At 40.7% G+C, this 24582-nt stretch overlaps 1 protein-coding gene and 1 long non-coding RNA gene across 11 annotated transcripts in view; both read left to right on the top strand.

The window, feature by feature from the left end:
• The window catches only part of ARHGEF3 (Rho guanine nucleotide exchange factor 3), a 312629-nt gene that overhangs the window by 280850 nt on the left and 7197 nt on the right, over positions 1-24582 (top strand). For all 10 annotated transcript variants that reach the window (XM_082739204.1, XM_082739201.1, XM_082739205.1 and 7 more), the window contains 6 exons: positions 4126-4296; positions 7221-7283; positions 9614-9710; positions 9916-9992; positions 15186-15443; positions 23934-24104. In XM_082739204.1, the coding sequence (XP_082595330.1) occupies positions 4126-4296; positions 7221-7283; positions 9614-9710; positions 9916-9992; positions 15186-15443; positions 23934-24104 (837 nt within the window). The remainder of the gene's footprint in view (positions 1-4125; positions 4297-7220; positions 7284-9613; positions 9711-9915; positions 9993-15185; positions 15444-23933; positions 24105-24582) is intronic.
• LOC309841189 lies at positions 15497-18838 on the top strand. The gene is made up of 2 exons (XR_014299019.1): positions 15497-15566; positions 15781-18838. It is a non-coding gene; the product is annotated as an uncharacterized lncRNA (long non-coding RNA).

The following is a 24582-nucleotide window of genomic DNA, read 5'->3' on the forward strand; positions in this document are numbered from 1 at the left end:
GTTTAAAATAACCTATGACTTTTGTCATTTCTACTGTCACAAAATAACCTTTATGCTCCTTAAAAAAAGATATGTTCAGACTTACATTCCAAATATGAAACTGAAGTCAAGGTATATAGCTGAGCCTTGAATAATGCAAGGGTTAGGGATACCACCACCCCCCACACTCTGAGGAGAGATTAAGATCCATATATAACTTTTTTTTTTTAAGATTTTATTTATTTATTTGACAGACAGAGATCACAAGTAGGCAGAGAGGCAAGCAGAGAAGTGGGGGGGAGGGGGGAGCAGGCTCCCCGCCAAGTGGAAAGCCCAACTCAGGGCTCGATCCCAGGACCCTGAGATCATGACCTGAGCCAAAGGCAGAGGCTTAACCCACTGAGCCACCCAGGTGCCCCCATATATAATTTTTGACTCCCCCAAAATTTAACTACTAAATAACCTGCTGTTAACCAGAAACCTTACCAATAACATAAATAGCCAACTAACACATCTTTTGTATAAGTATTACATACTATATTCTTACAATAACATAACCTGGTAAAAAGAAAATGCCATTAAAATCATAAGGAAGAGAAAATACATTTACAGTCATGTGCTGTATTTATTGAAAAAAAATTTTTTTCATGTAAGCAGACTCTCAGAGTTCAAAACCATGTTTTTTAAGGATCAGCTGTAGTGGTTTTCCCTATTAGATTAATGATAATATCTTGTTGATGAGAGTGTGGGTAAAGGTAATTCATATACCTTTATTCACAATAAAGTTTGAAACAGACTGTCTAGAAGTAATTTGGCAAATTTGGCAATGTATGTCAAATGCTAACATGTAGATATTTCTTAGATCATGGAACTCAGCTTAAGGAATCTGCCTTATAAAAATAGCACAACTACATAAAGGATATTCACTGAAGGACTTTTTGTAATAGCCAGGCACTGGAAACTATTTTAATGTCCATCAGTGGGAGGTTGATTAAATCCATGTGGTCCATCTGGACCATGGGATACTAACTCTGCACTCATTAAAGAGAAAGATTTGGGGGTGATGGAAATACTTTGTAACTACACAGAGGTGGTGTTTGCACAACATTGTGAATGTGCTGAATACTACCAAATTGTTCACAAAAATGGTTAATTATGTTATGTGAAATTTACCCTTATAAATTATTATTTTTTTTTTTTGAAGAATGAGTCTTACGTGCTAATATGGAGAGACATACTGTTGAGTGAGGAGAGAAAATACTGTTTTTTGTGACTGTTGGCAGGCAAATGGCATTTAAAAGTTCTGGAAAGATCTAGAACAGGCTTAATAGCAGTTACTTTTGGAAAGTAGACAGGAGAACAGGGGAATTTGTACTTAGTTTGATATACTTTTGTAATGTATAAAAATGTTTATACTTTCATAATGTATGAAAATTTAAAGTTAGCATAAGTTACTTGAGAATTGGTGGTGGGGAGGGGGGAATTTGAAGTTGGTCAGGGGTTGAAACTGTTACCAGGTGGGCGCTTGAATCTCTCCAGTGAAAGTGGAAAATGTCTTTCATTTTGAATCTTATTTTTGTGTTTTCCTCTCTTTCTGCTCTTTAATTCCCACCCCGGCTGTAATCAGAACCAAAAACTGAGATCAGTGAGTAACCTGATGACTCACTTTGCTTGTTTTGACCTTTCCGTGCCTGTGGCTAATTGATTCTGAGTGCCGAGGATCTGCAGCATTAGTCTGGTCACAGTTTATAAGGGCCTATTTTCAAGAGATCACAAGGATTTGTGAGATATCATTAGTAAACCACGTATTTGGTGCAAGTTCTTTCTTGACCAGCATCGGGGGCTGATCCAATGATCATGAGCTCACTAATGAGCCCAGGGGCTCTTGGAAGCCTGAGGAACTCAGGTTGCTACTTGCAAACGGCTAACTTCCTGCTTCAAGAGGGTTGTGATAATACCTTGAAGCCCCTTGGAGATTTCTTTTTACATTTGTCAGTTATTCATTTTCTCTTAAATTATAAAAAATTTGTAAAATAGGATAAAAAGTCACCTATCATGTCATCAGGCAAAAACAATAGAATTTTCTGGCATTCCTTTCATATCTTTGCTCATGTCCTTTTTTTCATAACTAGAAACAGTATTCATATGCTGATTTTAGTTTTTATTTTAACTTACATAGAAGGGATTTTTAGCTTTTAAAGTGGTCTCAGAATTGTCCAATTGGCTAGATAATATACATCAAGCAGATGAATTATAACTTATTTAACAATGCCCTTATGTTGAATAGCTCCCTTAAAATTTTCTTTGCTTTCTTAAATTTTATTGTTGAATCTCAAAATATGCCTTAGAATATCTTAGTGATGACAGCTCCTATGTCACATGCAAAATCTGTTCTTCCCCTCAGGAAGTTTATAGGTCAGAGCAGGTGACCAATAAGTGTAATAAAATGTGATCATTGCTATATCAGAGATATGTACAAATTGCTCTGGGAAAGTGGTGAAGGTTTCTTAGAGAAGTTTGAGTTCTATCCTGAGGACACTTAGGAGTTAGCCAGCTAGTAAATGAAAGAAAAGCTTCCCAGGAAAAGAAGAGGGCTTAAAGATAGTACAGAGGAATGGCAAAGCATGAGGCTTTTAGAAAGTGGCAGATTGGGGCACCTGGGTGGCTCAGTGGGTTAAAGCCTCTGCCTTCAGCTCAGGTCATGATCCCACGGTTCTGGGATCGAGCCCCGTATCAGGGCCTCTTTGCTCAGCAGGGAGCCTGCTTCCCTCTCTTTCTCTCTGCCTGCCTCTCTGCGTACTTGTGATCTCTGTCAAAAAAAAAAAAAAAATGTTTAGAAAGTGGCAGATTGCCTAGTAGGGCTAGAGAACCGAGGACTCTCAGGTGAGTGGCAGGAGGTGATTCTAGATATATAGATTGTGGTCAGATTACAAGAAGCCTTCTATGCCAAACTAAGGAGTTGGAACTTCTGAAGGACATAGATATGTGGCCACAGCCATGTCTTACTAAATTAGAATGTGGTTTTGAGCACAACACCATCTTACCGCTTTGGCCAAGTTCCCAATAAGAGTGTTGAAATCTAGGTTGAAGGCTAAAGATGATGCACTTAGCTTTCTTCTTGATCATTTGTACTCGTCATGCGAAGGTCCTGTGATAGCATGTTTCAGCCACAAGAGTGGATAGACTTTGGGTAGTCAGACCATCCCAGAGTCTACCAGCGCCTCTTTGGAAAATAAGAAAATACCTTAGGGACCGGCATAATTTGCCGTCAAGATGGTATTTAATATACGTATTAGTTGGTACTTTTCAAAATGACAGAATCCCAACTGAGGTTAATGTAAACAGAAGGGGGGATGTACTGGCCCCTTAATCTAAGAGTGGCTCTTCCTGGCTTCATGCACAGTGGTATCCAGGCCCTTAAACAGTGTGGGTAAAGCTTGCTCCCTCCCTCCATGGTCTCTCTCCCTCTGTCCTTCATGCTGTGTGTCCTTTTATTCTCCTTGAATACTAAATAGACTTATCCACGTGACAAGAGAGAGCTGCTGCAAGAAATTCCTGCTTATTTTATCTTGAGTTCACAACACTAAAGGAGTAAAGACCCTTCCGCTCATTCTCCCATGAACCGCTTAGCACATTTCGGAAAATCAGGAGCCCATCCCTGAACCAGGGTGGAGGATGACTCTGACTGGTCAGGTCTGGGGCATCCCACCCAAACTGTGCACCAAGTGGGATACCCAAGGACAGCAGGCTTCTGTTCCTCCGTGGTGGAGGAGAGTGGGAGGACAGGCCAGATGTAAAGGACATCCCCTGCTGTTAACCCTTGTTCTTCTGAAGAAGGGGAGTGTCCACTGGAAACAAGTAGATCCTGTGGCTTCTCTGAGAGCTGCCTTTGTGGCTGTTTCTGTGCGGTGTCCAGGTCTTACAGAACGGATACTCCCAGGACATGTGGGAACGCAGCCCCTTTGCCCAATTTCCCTTAGCACGTAGGTGCAAGCAAATACCCCACTTCCCAAAAGGCCTTGTGGCATTGTCCTCTCTTTCTTGTGAGTATCTGATTTATGTTCTGTCAGTGACAGGAAGCTGCTGTAACGATCCACCCAAGTCCTGCCACAGCCCCCGTGATGGTTTGTTTTTCTCATTGTTTAGCGTTCTATCAGCTTCCGCAGCGAGAGCCGTCCTGACATCCTCGCCCCCCGACCCTGGTCCAGAAATGCCGCCTCCTCAAGCACGAAGCGGAGAGACAGCAAGCTGTGGAGTGAGACCTTTGATGTGTGCGTCAATCAGATGCTTCCGTCCAAGGAAATCAAACGTCAGGAGGTAGGCTCGGGACCCAGGAGCTGGCCCTATGTCTGGAACAAAGTGTGCTACAGGCGAGAGCCAAACTGCGTCTATACCACAGGCTCCTAGTCAGTTCTTCGTTGCATTTGTAGGAGGACAAACAGGGCTGTCATGCCTTGTAAGGAACTGAGAACCCAACATCCAGCTGGGTGGGTGGCCTCTGCTTTAAAAAGAAACTAATGTGAAAATCTGAATTTACAAAGAAAATGAATCAGGAAGTGTCTATTTAGCATCTTGGAGCTCACAAAAATAATCAGTTGAGTTATATTTTGATCGCAACTTCTAGAATATTTTAAAATAGTTTATGAAACTTTGATTCAGTTTTGTGGAGAACATATATCTAGGGAATGCAGCTCATTTCATGACTTGTCAGTTTTCTGTATCAATAGCTCTAAATGACTATGGTCATATTACCCTTTATAGGAACTTGTCAAATTCCAAGCTGTGCCAAAGCACATCTAGTGCATTATCTAGTGAAACCCTTGGAACATCTATTTTTGTGGAAAACCTGACATTGGCAAAAGGAATACTTGACAAGTTTCTAGGTTTGGGCTCAGCAATTCCTTTCTAGGAATCTGTCTGCCAGACACACTTAACACAGAAGAAAAGATATATATGTAAGCTTATTCATCACACTAATGCTTGTAATAGTGCTGGAAAGAGCCTGAACTTCTATTGCCAGGAACTGGCTGAATAATGAATATCTATTAGATACACACGGAATACAATGTAGCAATCATGAGAGGGGCTGATAGGTATGTATGGCTTAAGTGGTTGAGGCAAGGCACAAAATAGGGTATATTCTGTCCTTTTACCATCCATGTGAAAGAACAAAGAAAAATGAATATAGGTGTAGAGGTGCACATATTTGCTTGTAGAATCCTAACATATTTCTAGAAGGATTTGCAAGGAACTGGTAATATTGTTGCCTCCTGGGAAGGAACTGGGTGGCTGGATAGAGGTAAGAAAGAAAATTGTCACCATGTGCCCCTTTGTGCACTATAAATTTTGAACTGTATTAATGTATTACCTATTTAAAAGAAATAATAAAGCATTTTAAAATAATACGTGCACTGAAAAAAATATCTGTGAAGAAATATGGCAAAACCCTAATAATAGTTAATAAGATGGTATTATGGGTACATTAAAAGTTTCCACTTTTGCTTTCTTGTGTTTTTCCAAGTGTTAACTGTATGCATATAACTAGTATGATCTGGTAGTGGGAGGGAAGGAAAGAGGGAGGGACTGGCTCTGCAGATTGGGAGATTATTAAGGTACAGTGAATACAAGTTCACCCATCTAGAAAGTTACAGAGCTGTGATTTGAACCCAGGTCCTGCCCTACTCCAGAGCCCATGGTCTTCATGGTGACACTGTGCTGCCCCACAAGAGACATCTGATGGTGATGTTTCCCAGTATGGGGTTCTATGGTTTTCCTTTCCTGAGGACCACATTTGGTCATTTGGACCATCAGACCTATTCAAGTAAATTCTAGTAAAACAGATGTACAAGGAAATCTGAGGAAGGTCTAAGTAAAGTCTAGTCAGTGTATTGAGCCAATCCATTTCCTGGTTTTGATAACGTTCTATAGTTCTGGAAGGTGAGTAGAAGGGGCAGAGGACCTTGCTGTTCTATGTTTACAACTTCTCCTGTGAGTATGTAATTATTTCATAATAAAAGGTTCAACGGGGCGCGTGGGTGGTTTAGTCATGGGGTGTCTGCCTTCAGCTCGGGTCATGATCCCAGGGTCCTGGGACTGAGACCTGCATCAGGCTCCCTGCTCAGTGGGGAGCCTGCTTCTCCCTCTCCCACTCCCACTGCTTATGTTCCCTCTCCCGGTGTCTCTCTCTGTGTCAAATAAAAGGAAAAAAAAGAATGAATGAATGAATGATTGGTTCAATAAAATAGAACACCAGGTGAGCATGAAGTGGAGGCTTTACTGGGCCTGGGGAGGACTTACCATGCACTGGCCTCCAGCACGGTGTTCTGTCTCCATCTGCATTACCTGAGAGCAAACTCCTTGTCTTATACTCCATCCACCCCAGGGATGGAAGGTGCTCTCCGGCCTGCTCACTTCTTCCCTTTAGTCTGAAAGAAATGAAGGAGTCCCCAAACCATCCCTCCTATTAAAGGACTAAACATAGAGGCCTTTAACAATGTTTGCCAACAGTTTAGACTCCCAGATGAAAGAGTGAAAGAGTATTCTGCACATCATAGCTCTTAAATTATGATGGCTTAATAGAGCCAAATTAGAAACGGTCCATTTACACACTCATACACACAGCTGGTGCCTATAATTTTATTTATTGTACCGTGTAGGGCTGAGAAGTAATTTAGAATGAATTAACTTCACCAGACATTTAGAGTGATAAAATATTGGATTCTTCCTACAATTCCAGCCTCAAGACAAGTGGCTGATAAGAATAAAGCTTTCTGCTAAGATTCACCTTCTGTTGAGTAGAACAAAGACAAATTGTGATGGCCCAATTCATAATACTGCCACGACCACCACTGAGAACAGACCTGAAATCCATTTGTGATGGTTGCTGCACACATGAGAGACCCAGACTCCCACTGTCATTATTTTGCCTAAAATACTTCCCTCTTGTTTGGCTGTACCCAAGTTCTGTAACATGAAAGATGACTTACTGGGTTGGAAACATATGTGGAACCCCTTTCTCCCATAAATGGGTGAGTACGTTATATAGAAGTTTTGCAAAATTCTTCCTTTATAGGTTTTAGCTACTTAGATGCATTTGCTGCAGGTTAATTTAACTTTTTAAAGTCCTTTAAAAATGCTTAAGAAATGAGTAGATCTGGGTCTTTGAGCAACAGAACCAGCACTGTTTGAATTTGGGCTCATAAATGGAGTGTTCAGTGAACGTGTTCTGTCTTTGCTTGCAGGCAATCTTTGAGCTTTCCCAAGGAGAAGAAGACTTGATAGAGGACTTGAAATTGGCAAAAAAGGTGAATTTGAAACCAGTGGTCATTTGGGCCACCTTCTTTTTTCTTTTTTTTCCTCATGAATAATTTTACAATTCTAAGAAAGTGTTCACAGAGAGTGGCCTGGCTTTCCATGTATTTCATTGTCTGTCCTGCGGAGCCTCCTTACCCATGGGAAAGGGCGTGCAGACATCTGAAACTGGAATGGTGTCTTAGAAATAAAGTCACTTGAATCTCCTAAGTAGAGAAAGTGGTCAAGCAAGGCGACTGCATACTATCATGTGACATGCGTTCTTTTATATAGAACTTGTGTTTTAATCACGCTGTGTGCAGGAAGGGAGAATAAACCCATGCTTTGTAACCTGTGCTATCTGGACGATAAACTTTTTCCTCAAAACCTTTTTGTCCCAGTGACCCCCACCCCCTACTCCCTAAAGGCTGAAATCCAGACTTCTTCATCTGATATTCGCAGCCCCCTTTAAAGAATCACAAGGTTTGCGACACCTGAGTGGCTCAGTCAATAAGCATCTGCCTTCGGCTCAGGTCATGATCCCAGGGTCCTGGGATCAAATTCTGCTTCGGGCTCCCTACTCAGCGGGAAGCCTACTTCCCCCTCTCTCACTCCCCCTGCTTATGTTCCCTCTCTCGCTGTCCCTCTTTCTGTCAAATAAATAAATAAAGTCTTAAAAAAAAAAAAAAAGAATTGCAAGGTTGGAAAGAGTCTTTAGTCCCTTCTTTCAAGTGTCCTTTGTCCAGATTCCTGCTGGTATGAAGTCCTGTCTGTAGCAGTCCCAGGAGATGGCCATCCGCACTTTGCTTGGACATAGTCAAGAAACTGAGTTTTTAGACAGGGCTGGAGGAGGAGGAAGATGGAGATGACAAAAAGGCATTTAACTTTGTAAGACGTCTTGCTGTGCATTTGTTCAGCTCCTCCTTCCTGTATCAAGGTTCCCCAAAGCTGAGCACCCTAAGGATGTTTTACTGCCATCCTTTTGCTTACGGTGGTTCTACCTTCTTGGAAACCCTTCCTTTCCTTCAACCATCCATATCCAGCTGTCCTCCAGGAACTAGCTCAGATCTCAGTTCATTCTGCACCAGTACTTATGCCTCCTTCTCCATCCCAGGCATGCCAGCCAGACAGCTCTTCTTAAATCTCCCTGGACCGCTACAGCTTTAATTCTCTCACCTCTGAGCAGTTGTAATTGGATCAGTTTTTGCTGCTATGTGACATCCCTTGTGTTTTTAGTCTTGAGATTTTAAAAACGTATATATCTAATTATCCACGTGTTTTTCTTATCTCCCGATTAGCTTTATAAATCTCCATGGAGGCAGAGACTGTGCCATCTGAGTCTTTGTTACAGCAACTTGGGTATAATTGTGTGTTCTTGCTCAAGTATCATTAATAGGCGCGTCTGGGTGCCTCGGTCGTTAAGCATCTGCCTTCGGCTTGGGTCATGATCCCAGGGAGCTGGGATCGAGTCCCACATTGAACCCCCTGCTCAGTGGAAGCCTGCTTCTCCCTCTCTCACTCCCCCTGCTTTTGTTCTCTCACTCACTGTCTCTCTGTCTCTGTCAGATAAATAAAATCTTTTTTTAAAAATTACCGTTAATGGAACGCCTGGGTGGCTCAGTTGGTTAAGCGGCTGCCTTCGGCTCAGGTCATGATCCCAGCGTCCTGGGATCGAGTCCCACATCGGGCTCCTTGCTCTGCAGGGAGCCTGCTTCTCCCTCTGACTCTGCCTGCCACTCTGTCTGCCTGTGCTTCCTGTCTCTCTCTCTCTGACAAATAAATAAATAAAATCTTAAAAAAAAAAATTACCGTTAATAAGAGAAGATAAAATTGACAGATTTTGGTCTTTTGGCTTTGGAACAGTCTTAAAGGATGCCATCACTTTTCTTTTTCCTTTCTTCCTTTACTTAGTTTAAATATGGACTCATTGAAAAAGAACCTACTAGTAGGTTCTATACTAGTAACAAATCCTGTATAAATTTGGAGTTTTTCAAGCTACAAGATCTCCAATAGGTTAAATTTTAAAACATTATACAAATAAGATTAGCTCTGTACTTAGGATTTGTGCTCTTGCCTCGATGTATGATATACTAGAATTAAAAAGCTTTTTAAAAAATCTGCTTTGGTTTATCAACAACCACAAACAGCTCAAGGCAATCCTGGATTCTCATCTGGTCTGGCCACACCCATCTGCTGTCTCTGCAGCGTTCTGGAAGAGGGTGCTGGGGAGAGCCAAATATTTTGTTATAAAATGGGGCCTCACAGACACCAACGCCATTTACATTAACCACTTGCTGCTACGGATTTTAAATGTTTGCTTCTGTCTCTTGCCCTTCTTGTACAGGCCTATCATGACCCCATGCTGAAACTCTCCATAATGACAGAACAAGAGTTGAATCAAATCTTTGGAACACTGGACTCTCTGATTCCTCTACACGAAGGTATAATTTTGTTCCCAGAATGAGTCCTGACTTGTAGCCTTAATTGAGTCGTCCTATAACAAGTCATGATTATGTAATAAGGAGATTAACCCAGAATCTACTTCCAGTCTTGTTCATATTTGAATGCCTAACAAAATAAGCATTCTGTTTTTGTTTTTTGTTTTTTTGTGTGTGTCTTTTTTTTTTTTTTTTTTTTTTTAACCAGAGCTTCTTAGTCAACTTCGAGATGCTCGGAAGCCTGATGGTTCCACCGAACATGTTGGTCCCATCCTCGTGGGCTGGGTAAGAAGAGTTCTCCAGTCTTGATTGAGAATAAATTTCAATAACATAGATAGAGTTTCATTTTAGCTAGACTTTTTGTATTGCCAAATGCTGGCTTTACGTCAGAAATGGCAAATTCCTAGCAAAATTTATCATAGTTCGGCTTTATCTCTGCAGTGCATGGAAAGAATTTTTTTTTCTTAACATAAATTTGCAGTATTTGAAGATAACATGGCCTTTTTGCAATAAAATAAGTAAAGGCACAAATGATTACCAGCTTTATATCAAATAAAGTAAAACTACTTTATATTCAATTGAGGCCAATTACTAATAATATAATTATTATCATTTCTATTCAAGTAAATATTCACAGATATATTCTTATCCATATCACCAAAAAAAAAAAGAGGTGCTTTTATTCAGGCTCCAAAAAGCTCTCGTGGTAAAATGTAGTTTCATACACAAGGAAATACTAAATGCTATTAATGTTTAGCTTATATCTGATTCTGAGTAACTTCATAGGAAGGCTTGGTATTGTGCTGACCTTCATCCCAAATAATCCATTCCCTTTCCTAATTAAACAAAGAAATCAGCTGGGACCTTAGATTAGGGATTCTAAATTTATGGTCTTGGGGCTGAATTTGTGTTTCGTTGGGTACGTAATGTGATTGTTCATTCATTTAATGTACTTTATTTTTTTAAAAGATTTTATTTATTTATTTGACAGAGACAGAGAGATCACAAGTAGGCAGAGAGGCAGGCAGAGAGAGAGAGAGGGAAGTAGGCTGCCCACTGAGCAGAGAGCCCGATGCGGGGCTTGATCCTAGGACCCTGGGATCATGACCTGAGCCAAAGGCAGAGGCTTTAACCCACTGAGCCACCCAGGCGCCCCCATTTAATGTACTTTAGACTAGGCATGAATTTCCTATTTTGCTGCAGTCCCCACCATTCCCTATTACTATACCTCTCTTTCCTTCAAGCCCTTGAGTGTACCTCCCCAACTCCAGGTGGTATTCATTTGTTAGGCAGATTACTTTGATGACCTCTTCCAGGTAGGATTAGCTCTCTCATCTCTCTGATCCACACAGTCTTCCAGAAAAATAGGCAGGAAATGCCAGAGCAGGCAGCATTAGAGTCATTCCACTGTTTGCGGAATGTTGTGAAGGTCATAAATCCTACTATCATGTGAGTTCTCTTGATGCAGTTACATCTGTAGTTATATTTTAACCTTCCTGTGTTTTGATGTTGCTCTCTTATCCTAACTTCTGCTTTTCAGTTACAGCCTTGATCAAGAAAGTTTGAGGGTTTCATGACTTAGATAGTTTTAATTTAGAAGTCACTTTTAGCACTGAGGCCGACATACCCCAAGGGTGTCCAAAAGGCAAGCAATGTTCTAAGATGAATAATTTAGAAAATGTGACTTAATATTTCAGGAGAGATCATTCATCTTATATTTTTGACTTTCATTTTATTATAAGATGTGGTAGATGTTTTAACTTCTTTAACCTTCAAAGAAATTTCTCCAAAGAGAGTCTGCCAGCTGGAGAGAGGGAAGGTGTAATGAGAAGAAAGATTCTGCCTCAGTATTTCTTAAACCTCCTGAGGCTGTGGGCTGCTTTGATGGGCGTGGGGGGCCAGTGAGGCCGTACTCCAGAATTAGCAATGCCTGCTCTGCTGTTGACGAGATGGCGATGCAGAACGACATGTTTCCTTAGGCATCGTATACACGTTGTCAGTTCACACCAGACGCAGAAGTGGAGGTATTTGCCTTGTCGTCAATATTTTTATGAAATAAATGTTTATTTTTTTATTAGGAAATTGGGGGTGGCTTTTGCAGGCCTTTTCTGTACATACCCGGAGGAAATGTGACCACTTCCACTGCTATCTGAACCCTTCAGACATCAAATGGGGACTTAAAGCTTGAAAAGCAGCCTAAAATTAAACAACTGGCCCATTGTGACCAGACCTCATGAGAAACGGCCCTTATTTATCAGGCCCGACGAGCTGTTAAATGTTTTCCCACTTTTAACTGCAGATGTGCCCACGCGAGTGGGAACTGTAAACCAAGGGGTACATCTGTTTGAGTTCTGGTCTTTTTAACAGAACAAAATAAACATCTGAGGGGACTTTGAATGAGAAAAGTCAGAGCCCATTCGACCCATGAAAAATTGATTTATTCGCTGTTCCTCCTCCCAAACCCCTCCCAGGAAAAAAAAGGTGGGGGAAAAAAGCCCTTTTAACAAGGAGCCTCCCAAGCAGGACAGGCCTGGCCAGTCCTTTTGACCTTAGAATGAATCAATTCCTTGTACTTTGAAGGCCTGAAGCAGAGTGGTGGTTTCCTCAAGGTGCCTCCCTGGTCACCGAGGATCCATCTCCCCACCGGTAGGCCTGATCCCATACACTTCCCCTATTCGATAGAAACAACTTCCCAAGCGACTTCTCTTCGTGCTGACGTTTTTTCAATAATAAATTTATATAATTTAATTTATATAATTTAATAAATTTAAATAATGTACAAGCTCTCCAGGCAGCAAGTTCTCATGTTAATTTGGGTTCTAATTAAATTTTAATTCTATAGAGAGAGGCCGGGTACATGGAAGCAAAAAAAAAAAAAAATGGATTTGTTCTGTCAATTTCACAAGCTTAGGGAGATAGAAAGAATTTCTAAAGAAAGTGAAAGAGTTTCCTTTATAAATTCTTGATGGTCTATTTAAAGAGATGTCAAGGAGTTCAGAGCTTTGGGGGAAGGGTAGGGGAAGAACGTTCGGCTGACCGGTTTTGTTTCTAGCTGAGCAAGTAGTTTTGCTTCTCTAAACCACAATTTCTTCAATAAAAATATCCTAGGGATAAATAATAACAAAAAAATATTTTTTTACTAATTATACTTTTGCTTTAATAGCAGTCCTTACAGATTCTTACCCAGAAGCCAAGCTTTTACACTTTTTGTCTGCCTTACCTCATTAAAAGACAGGAGGAAAGTAGTATATGCATTTTTAAGTGGGGAAATTGAGGCTCAGATGGGTCACCTGGCCAGTTACTGTCCAGGTTAGGCTTTGAGCGTAACTATCCCTGGTTCCAGAGTCTGCCTGCTAAACCACTGTGGTATCCCCTCTCACACACGCGAATGTGTGTGTATTTGGGAACAAAGATGTATACATTCTTTCTTTCAAGTTATCGCTTGTGGCCCTTTCTAGCCAGTGGGGTCGAACCAGATAGCCTTCAGGTCATGCCCAGGAAATGAGCACTCTGTCAGGTGTGAATAGGACCAGAACTGGATCGGGTTGCCATGGCAGCGGGGGCGGCAGGATCAGAGAGTAATGGCCCATTGGACTGTAGGCAGCAGTGTGGTCAGAGTTCCTCACTGGTTTGCATCTGAGAGTTACTGCTGATTTGTTTCTCCATAATGAAAACATTGGGCATTTCCAGGTCTTTTTAAAAAGCGAGGAAGTGGAAATGAAATTAAGAGGACCTGAAGCTCTTTTTAATTAACTCTGAAAGTCTAAATTACAAGCCACAATACCACATCTAGGGTGTGTGTGTGTGTTGTAGCAATTATCATTACTTTCAAATGTAAGGTTGAGGAAAAAATTTCTGCAGCTCTTTTTAACACAAATAAAAGGGTTTTTTTAATGACACATAAGGAAGGTAGACATTTCCAAAGAATGTTAAACTTGACAGTGAATTTAAACATTACTTCCTTGATATCTTTTTTTTTTAAGATTTTATTTATTTATTAGAGAGAGAGAGAGATCACAAGTAGGCAGAGAAGCAGACAGAGAGAGAGTAGAAAGAAAGCAGGCTCCCCATTGAGCAGAGAGCCCAACTCGGGGCTCGATCCCAGCACCCTGGGATCACTACCTGAGCCTAAGGCAGAGGCTTTAACCCACTGAGCCACACAGGCGGCCCCCTTCTTTTTTTTTTTTTTTTTTTTGTTTCAGTTGCTGAGAAAATAATTTCAATAAGAGGTAGAAAAGAAGCACTAGAATGTTTATACTTTGACGCATTGTTCAGATGCTGCCACAATTTATTTCTAAGCCATGTTCCCAGGCCATCAAGTGTTACCTAATCTGGACACCTTAAACATCCATTTATGTGTTCATTCGGAATATAAACTTTGAATGTCTGTGGATGGTAGGCCCAATGCAATGTATTGAGGATGCAGAACTTAGGAAGGAGTGGAAAAGGGAGATGAACCGCCTTCCTACTGGGGACGTCAGCTCTCTGTTTGCACAAAGTGACTGATGGGACATGTCAGGGAAATTAGTATTTTGCTGGAAGGAAGATAGTGGAGTTGAAGCATTCCAAAGTCTTTAGGCTTAAATGTTCTTTGCACAGTGTTGTGATGTCAACCATGAGGTATAGACAGGAATCCAACTTAAAAGATTTTTCTAAATGCTTCCTGCATCTGATTTTTTACTAATTATACTTTTGCTCTCACTTCTTGGCATTCTTTACGCTTGGCCCACCTTGGAATCAGGTCACCTTCAGCTAACAACATAGAGATGCTCGCACCAGGCCACGCAGATGGCTGGGGCACAAAGTCTGACTCCTTGCTTTCTTTTTATACCCCTAAGTCCTCCAGATGAATTTCTTATGAATAATTTTAAGAGAAGTCCTGTTTGTTTTTAAAGATAGGAAGCTTTCCCCTCACCGGACACCTTTGGGAGTGCAGGAAAATTTCGAGCTGTATGCATGTGTGTTTTTTCTGGTTCTTTTGTTCCAACTTAGATTGGCAGAAATACAAACAAATTATGATGGGGTCTTAACAATCAGGAAAGTAAATGTAGGGGCGCCTGGGTGGCTCAGTCAGTTAAGCACCTGCCTTTGGCTCAGGTCATGATCCCAGGGTCCTGGAATCGAGCCCCGAGTCAGGCTCTCTGCTCAGCGGGGAGCCTGCTTTCCTTCCTCTCTCTCTCTGCCTACTTTTGATCTCTGTCTGTCAAATAAAAAAAAAAATAAAATCTTTTTAAAAAAATGTAAATGTACAGCTAAGAAAGTAACTTCACACAAGTAAGTCAAAGCCTAAAAACTGTTCATTGCCTGTGATTTTGAAGATTGCCCTTGTCTGTCTCGTCCAGCCGTGCAGATAAAGGAACCTTGGCCAGGCCTGGAGACCAGCAGGGTTTTTTTCAGGCTGCACAAGTGATACTCGTGTGTAGCTTCAGGGCACAGTTAGCTCCACACTCCAACCGTGTTTTGATGTTCCTTTCTTAGCTGCCTTGTCTCAGCTCCTACGACAGCTATTGCAGCAATCAAGTGGCCGCAAAAGCGCTGCTGGACCACAAAAAACAAGACCACCGAGTCCAGGATTTCCTACAGCGATGCTTAGAATCCCCCTTTAGCCGCAAGCTGGATCTATGGAATTTTCTCGATATTCCAAGGAGCCGTCTAGTGAAATACCCTCTTCTTCTTCGAGAAATCTTGAGGCACACACCAAATGATAATCCAGATCAGCAGCACCTGGAAGAAGCTGTAAGTTCACCTGTTTCTTTCTGTCTTTACCTTGATTTCTCCCTTGTGTCTAGGAAGTTGGGTGCATGGTGAATGATAGGTTTCTGGGCATACAGCATCCAGGGGTCTTGGCTTTCATGCTTGGTGCTGCCGTCAGTCGTGTTTTTTTTTTTTTTTTTTTAAAGATTTTATTTATTTATTTGACAGAGAGAGATCACAAGTAGGCAGAGAGGCAGGCAGAGAGAGAGGAGGAAGCAGGCTCCCTGCTGAGCAGAGAGCCCGATGCGGGACTCGATCCCAGGACCCCGAGATCATGACCTGAGCCGAAGGCAGCGGCTCAACCCACTGAGCCACCCAGGTGCCCCCGTCAGTCGTGTTTTAATTTTGCAGTTCACTCCTTCTCTCTCTACCTCACTCCCCCAACCTATAAAATGCAGTGTTTACGTGAAATACACCCTAAGGTCGCTTTGATTTCTCAAAGTTCTTGATTCTGTGTAGCTGACTCTGTAATCTGTAATTACAATTCATAATAAACTAATCTGTTTGTTCACAGTGGCTGTGAGGGTTAAGGTCTCTGGGGATTTTGAATTGAGTATCTTTGTTTAGTTAGCAAATGGGAGTTGCCTCTTACCTTAGCGCCTGTGAGCCCATTTGTCACGTCAACACCCATTTCAGAACCAGCTCTCCTCAGCCACTGACTATACAGTGAGGGACCGACCTAGTCAAACCTCCTGCTCACCAGAAAATGTTCATTAAGTATGAAGAGAGATTTTTTTCCAACAGCAATAGAAGACCAGGAGAAATGGATCTGTCTCATGAGAATATTGTGAATAGGGAGTGTTCTGTCCTGAGAGCTTGGCTCTGATTGGGGTACTCTGTGGGACAGACCAGAGGCGATGGCAGGCCAGGAGGAGCCAGTGGCCTGAACAAAGCTATGGAGGAATGACAGGACAGGAAATGCCTGGGGAATACCCTGGGTCAGTCTGCCCAGGGTTGAGGATATTCTGAGGAAGCAGCAGGAGAGAAGGCAGAGGATGGGGGTACAGATGTGGTTATAGAGGGTTTTTTTTTTTTTTTAATTCAAGAGAGAAGGTGAACATGCATGCTTGAGAGGGAAAGAGCACAAAGCGGGTGACAGGCAGAGGGAGAAGCAGACTCTCTGCTGAGCAGGAAGCCTGATCCAGGGTTCCATCCTGGGACTTAGGATCATGACCTGAGCCAAAGGCAGACACTCAATTGACTGATCCATGCAGGTGCCCCTGTAGAGAGGGTTTTAAAGATCAATTTGAGATGGTTTTCCTTTGTTGTGCTTTGTTCTTTTGTTTGTTGTTTTCTAAGTAACTGGGATACAGGGTTCAAATCCCAGCTCCGTTTCTGATAAGCTGTGAAACCTTGGATACATTACTCTCCTTGTTTGTAAGACAGGGGACTGAGGGGGAAAGGACGAGGGCCAGGGAGGAAAGTTGAGAGGTTCCTGTAGTGGTCCAGACATGCAGTCATGGAAACCGCTGAGGGAGAAGTCCTGGGGATGGAGGCTTTGAGACTAGTTCAAGGGGCTTGTTCCCTGAGTGCATCTGGAACAGAAAGAGTATATGCACAGGTGACTTGAGAATCAGAATCCATGAAACCTGTGAGCAGACTACCTGTCTCCTCCTAGAGAGGGGCTTAATAATAATTAGTAGTAATCACAACAATGATAATTCTAACATCTGCTGACATTTCTTGAGTACCTAGGAAATCAGCTTTAGGTAATCACTTTATAGGTTATGTATCTCATTTAATCCTTATAACAACTTGTGAGATAACTCTCCTTGTTAGGACCATATTCCAGATGAGGCTTGGAGGGCTTCAATAACGTGCCTGGGTCCAGAGCCAGCACGTGATGAGGCTGATGTCAAATCTGTCAGCGTGGACTGCAAATCCTGGGCCTGTTCCACTTCTTTATGACCCTATACCATGGAGCTAAAAGCCTGGCTGCTTCTCTGAGCCCCTCTTGCATATGGAATTGCAGAAAGCTGTCCACCCCCAGACTTCGTGGAAAGGCCTCACGAGTGCAGTGCTGGGCCAGGTGCCGCCTGATAGGGACAGAAAAGATGAAGGAGAGATGCTCTTGATTGAATGCAAACACACACAGACCAGGTCCCCGGTCCAGCACAGATGAGGGACACCGGCACCAGGGATGAGGCCCATCCCATTTCATTGGCTCTGTTTTTTAACTACCGGGAAGCATGTGAGAATGTTGCTTCCTCTCCGTATTTCATCCCAGCAAGTGTGTGGTCTGCAGGAATGAAAACAACAGGGAGCTCGAGCTAGTCTAAATAATTACTTTTTTGAAGCACGTGAGGCTACTCTGAGTTTTATTTTACTGTTAAGATGTCTCTTTTTAATATGCAGCATGAAAGAATAATGCTCTGTTTCTAAAATCACCCAGTGAGCTGAAGTTTGGATTTAAAAACAGATAAGAAGGGGGTTGTTTGCCATGTGAAAGGATGTACGGGTTTCCCTAGTGCATAAGATGGGACATCACTTTTGAAAGCTGAATCTGCACCTACTCATTCAGGCAGATTTGTGTGTGAAGCGTGGCAGACCTGCGTTTGAAAATGTCTGCAAAGCAGGTCCTCTAAGTGCCCATTTACACAATAGAGGCACAACAATGTTGGGGTTTTTCCCCCCTTCTTTTCAAAATCCTCTGGGCATGAACCTAGATGGGCAGAAATATTTAGCCCCATACTCTTGGGTACATTGTGAATGCTTGATAAACGTAAAACCCATAATACCGATGTAGCTTGAGTTACATGTTCCCTGAATAGGTTTTCCACTTATGAAAAGGGAAAAAAATCAGAGAACCTAAGTAAATTGTTTCTACACCAAGTGTCCAGTCCTATAATTAGATCTTTAAAAAAGGTCTTGCTTTTACTGCAGTGCATTAACTACCACATCTTTATTAGAATATCTTAACAGTGTTTTAGAGAGTTGATAGAAATTTCCCTAAAAGAAAGCATTTTTAAATAGAAATTCAGATATTTAGATATTCCAGAGGTCTAGTTGTTTAACATTTTGAATTCTAAGGATTGTTTCAGCCAACAAGTGATCTGGCAGACCATCTCTTCCCTCTTCCTGCCACTGTTCCCTAACTCCTTAAAAAAAAAAATCACTGGAATCAATGAGAAGAACAGTCCTGCTGTTCCTGCCGTGCTGGCTGCTATTCTCGGTTTGTGTCACAAGCCCACGGATAGACGACATTACCGCATGAGGAACCAGACAGAGCTTCCAGATTCCACTTTGAGGATGATGATTATGGCATGTGTGGGCTTACCCCCTGCTCTGTTATCAGATATTTGTCATCGTCTTGCTTTACTGGTCCTTTCCCTTCAGTTTGAACCCTGATGCAACAATAAATTGAAATTGAACTTAAATGCATAACCGCCATGATTGTTTGCTACTGCCAATCTGCTATGTACACCTTTATTCCTCCCTGCGATTCTGCACAATAAAGTCCTCTCAAGAACCAATGTCGGAGGCACCTGGGTGGTTCAGTCAATTGAACATCTGAGTCTTGATTTCGGCTCAGACCACAATCTCATGGGTCTTGGGATCAAGCCCTGGTCGGGCTCTGTGCTCAGCGGGGAATCTGCTTGAGATTCTCTCCTTTGCTCTTCCCCCCCACTTGCACACACTTGCACACACACACACTCTCTATCTCAAATACATAAATCTTAAAAAAAAAAAAGTACAGAGAGTAAATGCTTATAGTGTAGAGGTAGATGTAACAACAAAACAATATTTTTAATAAATGAAAGCAGACCCAGAAGTGCTCTTACAATGTCCACAAAGAATGTGGAATAACGCTGATTGTTCCTATTGTTCAGTCTCTCTATTTTTTCAAACACTAAAGAAAGAAGTAGCATCAGACAGTAGTCATAGCTGCCTAAAGAACCACTGTGGGGTTTGAGTTTATTAATCTTCATGTGATATGCCAGCTGTTTGGTCCCTGAGCTAAATTAGGAAGGGAACACATATTTTTGCCTATAGTACATCATTTTTCTGGTCTCCTGGATACTTGCAGGAAACTCAGAAAATTGTATCAAGACCCAGTTAATTCTAGGTAAACTGAGTAAACTCTAAGAAGAGCCACAGCAATTAATACTAAGACCTCTAAAAGCAAGGAAAAAATATAGATTCCACTATATATTAAAAATGTAGTAAGGTAAAAGATTAAGGTAGACATAAAAGAATTTGTCAGACACTTCCCATATATTTTAAAGCTTCTTGAGGGCAGGGACCTCTCATTTCTTTCAGTGACATCATTTAGTTTGACACTGAACAGACGCTGGATAAGCATTGATTGAATTAACTTGAAGGATGAGTCATAGCATTAATATGTTTTGTGAAGTTTCTTTTTTTGTTGTTGTTGTTTTTTTGAAAGAGGCAAATAATTAGGCTTGTCTAAAAAACCAAGAGGGGAGAAAAAACGAAGAGAAAGTTTGTATATCAAAGTGTTCTATGTATTATTTGGTTTATGTTAGTAAAACTTGGATTAATTTCATAGGACTTATATTTAATGTCATGTTGACATTAAAGTCCAAAAAGATTATTTTATGGGACAAAAAGCCTGTGCTTTTTTAAAAAGATGTATTTATTATCCAAGTAGTGCTACAGCCCAAATTTGGGAAATAGAGAAAAGAATAAATGAACTTTGAAACCCATAATAGCTATAAAAGTATATAGATTATGCATCTGTTCATAGGGAACAGTCACCAGACTTTGGCTCAGAGCTGTAAGATCTTCTGTCAGACTTACATGGAAATGCCAGAGTTCTAACTGGGTAGAAGTTTTTATCCAGTTGGCTTTGGGCAGAAGGTATCATTTTACTAGAATGTGAAAAATAATCACTTAATCTTAGAATTCATTGCCAGTTTAACACATTACAAGATCTGGTAAGTTCTCACTGAGTAAAGGCTTCTTTTAAAACTTTGCTTTTCAGAGATTGGTTTGTTTTTCCATTAAGTAAATGAAACAAGAAGAGGCCTTATTACCCTTACTCATCGGTTAAGTTCTTTCCTGCCAATACCACCACGAGTCCCGAGCTGCAAGGGTGGTTCCATATTCACAAATCAATCAAGGTGATGCACCACATTAATCAAAAGGATAAGAACCATATGATCATTTCAATAGATGCAGAGAAAGCATTTAACAAAATACAATATCCATTCATGATAAAACCCTCAACAAAGTAGGTTTAGAGGGAGCATACCTCAAAATCATAAAGGCCATATATGAAAAACACACAGTGAATGTTATTCTCAGTGGGGAGAAACAGAGTGTTTCCTCTACTGTCAGGAACAAGACAGGGATGTCCGTTGTTAATTAACAGAGTACTGGAAGTCCTAGCCATAGCAGTCAGACAACAAAAAGAAATAAAAGGCTTTCAGATCAACAAGGAAGAACTCAAACTTTCACTATTTGCAGATGACCTAATACTCTACATAGAAAACCCAAAAGACTCCACCAAAAACTGCCAGAACTGATAAGTGAATTCAGTAAATTCTTAGGATACAAAATCAACTTATAGAAATTGGTTGCATTTCTATACACCAACAATGAAGCAGAAAGAGAAATAACCCATCAATCCCATTTACAATTGCACCAAAAACAATGAGAAACCTAGGAAGAAATCTAACCAAAGAGGTAAAAGACCCATATTCTGAAAATTATGAAACACTAAAGAAAAAATTGAAGATGACACAAAGAAATGGATTGAAAGAATAAATATTATTAAAATGTCTATACTACCAAAGCAGTCTATACATTTAATGCAATCCCTATCAAAATACCAACATCATTTTCCACAGAGCTAGAACAAATAATCCCAAAACTTGTATGCAACCACAGAAGACCCCCAAGTAGCCAAAGCAAACTTGAAAAAGAAAAGCAAAGCTGGAGGCATCAAAGTCCAGACTTCAAGTTATACTATGAAGCTGTAGGGATCAAGACTACAGAAATAAACCCACAACTCTGTGGTCAATAAACCTTCAACAAAGCAGGACAGAATGTCCAATGGAAAAAAGACAGTCTCTTCAACAAATGGTGTTGGGGAAACTGGACAGCAACATACTAAAGAATAAAACTGGATCACTTTCTTATACAATACACAAAAATAAATTGAAAATGGATGAAAATGGATGAAAGACCTAAATGTGAGATAGGAAATTACCAAAATCCTTGAGGAGAACACAGGCAGTCACCTCTTTGACAATGGCTGTAGCAACTTCTTTCTAGATATGTCTTCTGAGGCCAGGGAAGCAGAAGCAAAAAATAATTATTGGGACTTCATCAAAATAAAGAGCTTCTGTAGAGTTAGGGAAGCAATCAACAAAACTGAAAGACAACCTACAGAATGGGAGAAGGTAGTTGCAAATTGCATATCTGAAAAAGGGTTAGTATCAAAAATAAATGAAGAATTTATAAAATTCAATGTCCAGAAAATGAATAATCCAATTTAAAAATGGGCAGAAGACATGAATAGACATTTTTCCAAAGAGGACATACAGATGGCCAGCAGACACATGAAAAGATGCTCAACATCACTGATCATCAGGGAAATGCAAATCAAAACAACAATGAGATTTCATCCTATTCCTGTCAGAATGCCTAAAATCAACAACACAAGAAACAGTAGGTGTTGGCGAGGATGTGGAAAAAGAGGAACCCTCTTGCACTGTTGGTGGGAATGCAAACTGGTACAGCCACTGTGGAAAACAATATGGAGGGTCCTCAAAAAATTAAAAATAGAACTACCCTATGATCCAACAATTATGCTACTAGGTGTTTACCAAAAGAATACAAAAATGCTAATTTGAAAGGATACATGCACCCCAGTGTTTACAGGAGCAATATCTACAATAGCCAAATTATGGAAACAGCCCAAATCTCCTTCGACTGATGAATGGATAAAGAATATGTGTGTGTAATGGAATATTACTCAGCCATAAAGAATGAAATTTTGCCATTCACAAGGACATGGATGGAGCTAGAGAGTATTATGCTAGGTAAACCAGTCAGAGAAAGATAAATACCATATGATTTCATTCATATGTGAAATCTAAGAAACAAAACAAACAAGAAAAGGTGGGGGGAAAAGGGAGGATGAGAGAGAGATAGGCAAACCGAGAAACAGACTCTATACTATAAGAACAAACTGATGGTTACCAGAGGGGAGGTGGGGGGAGGAGTGAACTAGGGGATGGGGATTAAGGAGGGCACCTGTACACTCTATGTTCACTAACTGGAATTTAAATAAAAACTAAAAAAATAATGCTACCACGGGGCGCCTGGGTGGCTCAGTGGGTTAAGCCTCTGCCTTCGGCTCAGGTCATGATCTCAGGGTCCTGGGATCGAGTCCTGCATCAGCTTTTCTGCTCAGCCAGGGAGCCTGTTTCCTCCTCTCTCTCTGCCTGCCTCTCTGCCTACTTGTGATCTCTCTGTATCAAATAAATAAAATCTTTAAAAAACAATAATAATGCTACCACAAGAAAGATGGGAAGAAAGGAAAAGCTGGTCTTTTCACTGTTGAAGGACAGGGGACCCTGCTGATGAGGTCATCATTTTGCCTTTGGTTGGTGTCCTTGAGTTTTTACTCAACTAATTTCTTGTTCCTTTGTTTTTTAGTATGTTACATCATCTATGTGATAGAATAACACATCAGAATAAATGGCCACTGATTGTGTCTGAGTGCTGTGCTCTTATCGCGTTGTTTTGTTTCATTTTGCAGTAACAACGCTATATCTACCCTTGGTCTGAAATCCCTCCACCCCTACTGTTTCCACATGAGATACAGGCATGGGTGTAAGTGTATGTATGTAGATAAATAGTTCCCATCATTAAAGCTAGTGTCTTTTCTTTCCATTTCTAGTTCTCTATCTTTTTAAAATCATTTATGTTTTATCACTAAAAAGCTACCCAAACCATTTCTTTACACCCAATTTGCACATCTTGTTTGAGGTTAGAGTGAGTACCTGTAGAGAAACCTTGAAACTGAGTTCAAACCCACAAAGATGATCCCTTCTGGGGACTACTGCATTCTGCTTTGTGTTCTCTCCTTGGCTACGGTTTTTATATGCCTATATCTTCCACATTGTAAGCATGTTTGAAGAAAGGTGCAACATAGAACTCAGTAGTTAGGAGTCCTCCACATCAGAAGCTATACTTTCTATCTCTTCCTCTTGGATAAAATCATGCATCAACATAAGTTTTCTATATAATACAAATACCTGCATGTGTATATACATATGTGTGTGTGTGTATATTTGTGTGTACATGTATAGATGGATAGATGGACACAATATATTCAAAGCACATGTTTATTTTTGCCTTTTCCCAAGGCAGCAGGTTAGATAACGGAATCTGAGAGTTAGATGATCTGTCTGGGTGACCTTCTTGGCTGAGCCCCTGGGACTTATTGGTGTAGCCGTTTTGCTTACTTTCCCCATACTTTCTTCTTTGTTTCCATAGATAAACATCATTCAGGGAATTGTGGCAGAAATCAACACCAAGACTGGGGAATCTGAGTGCCGCTATTATAAAGAGCGGCTTCTTTACTTGGAAGAAGGCCAGAAAGACTCTCTAATCGACAACTCAAGAGTGCTGTGTTGTCACGGAGAACTGAAGAACAATCGAGGGGTGGTGAGTGGCTACTCTCCTTAAGGGGTCTGGTCCTATGCCTCCCCACACACTTAATCCATTTAATGCCCAGCCTCCTGTTACTCTGCCTTCCCTACCCAAGGTCACATTCTTCAGACAAAAATTGCTTTCCAGTGTCTTTTGTATCTTAGGATCCCATATATATATGGATATATATAATTATATACATTGTGCATGTGTATATATTTATATATTTTTATAAATATATATTTATATAAATATATATGTATATATTTATATATTATAATTCATACATAAATAACATGTTATGTGTTTCTAGCTTATAATTAATATATATTTATATATATTACACAAAATATATGATATATATATTTTATAATTTCACAACCAGTATATATTCAGGAAGAATTTCGGGACCAACAGAGGGTTACCAATTATATTTTGTTTGAGCATGACCTTCAATAACAAATACAAAACGATTAACAACATCTCCTCCAGC

Source organism: Mustela nivalis, assembly GCF_964662115.1.
Source record: "Mustela nivalis genome assembly, chromosome: 1".
Lineage (NCBI taxonomy): Eukaryota > Metazoa > Chordata > Mammalia > Carnivora > Mustelidae > Mustela > Mustela nivalis.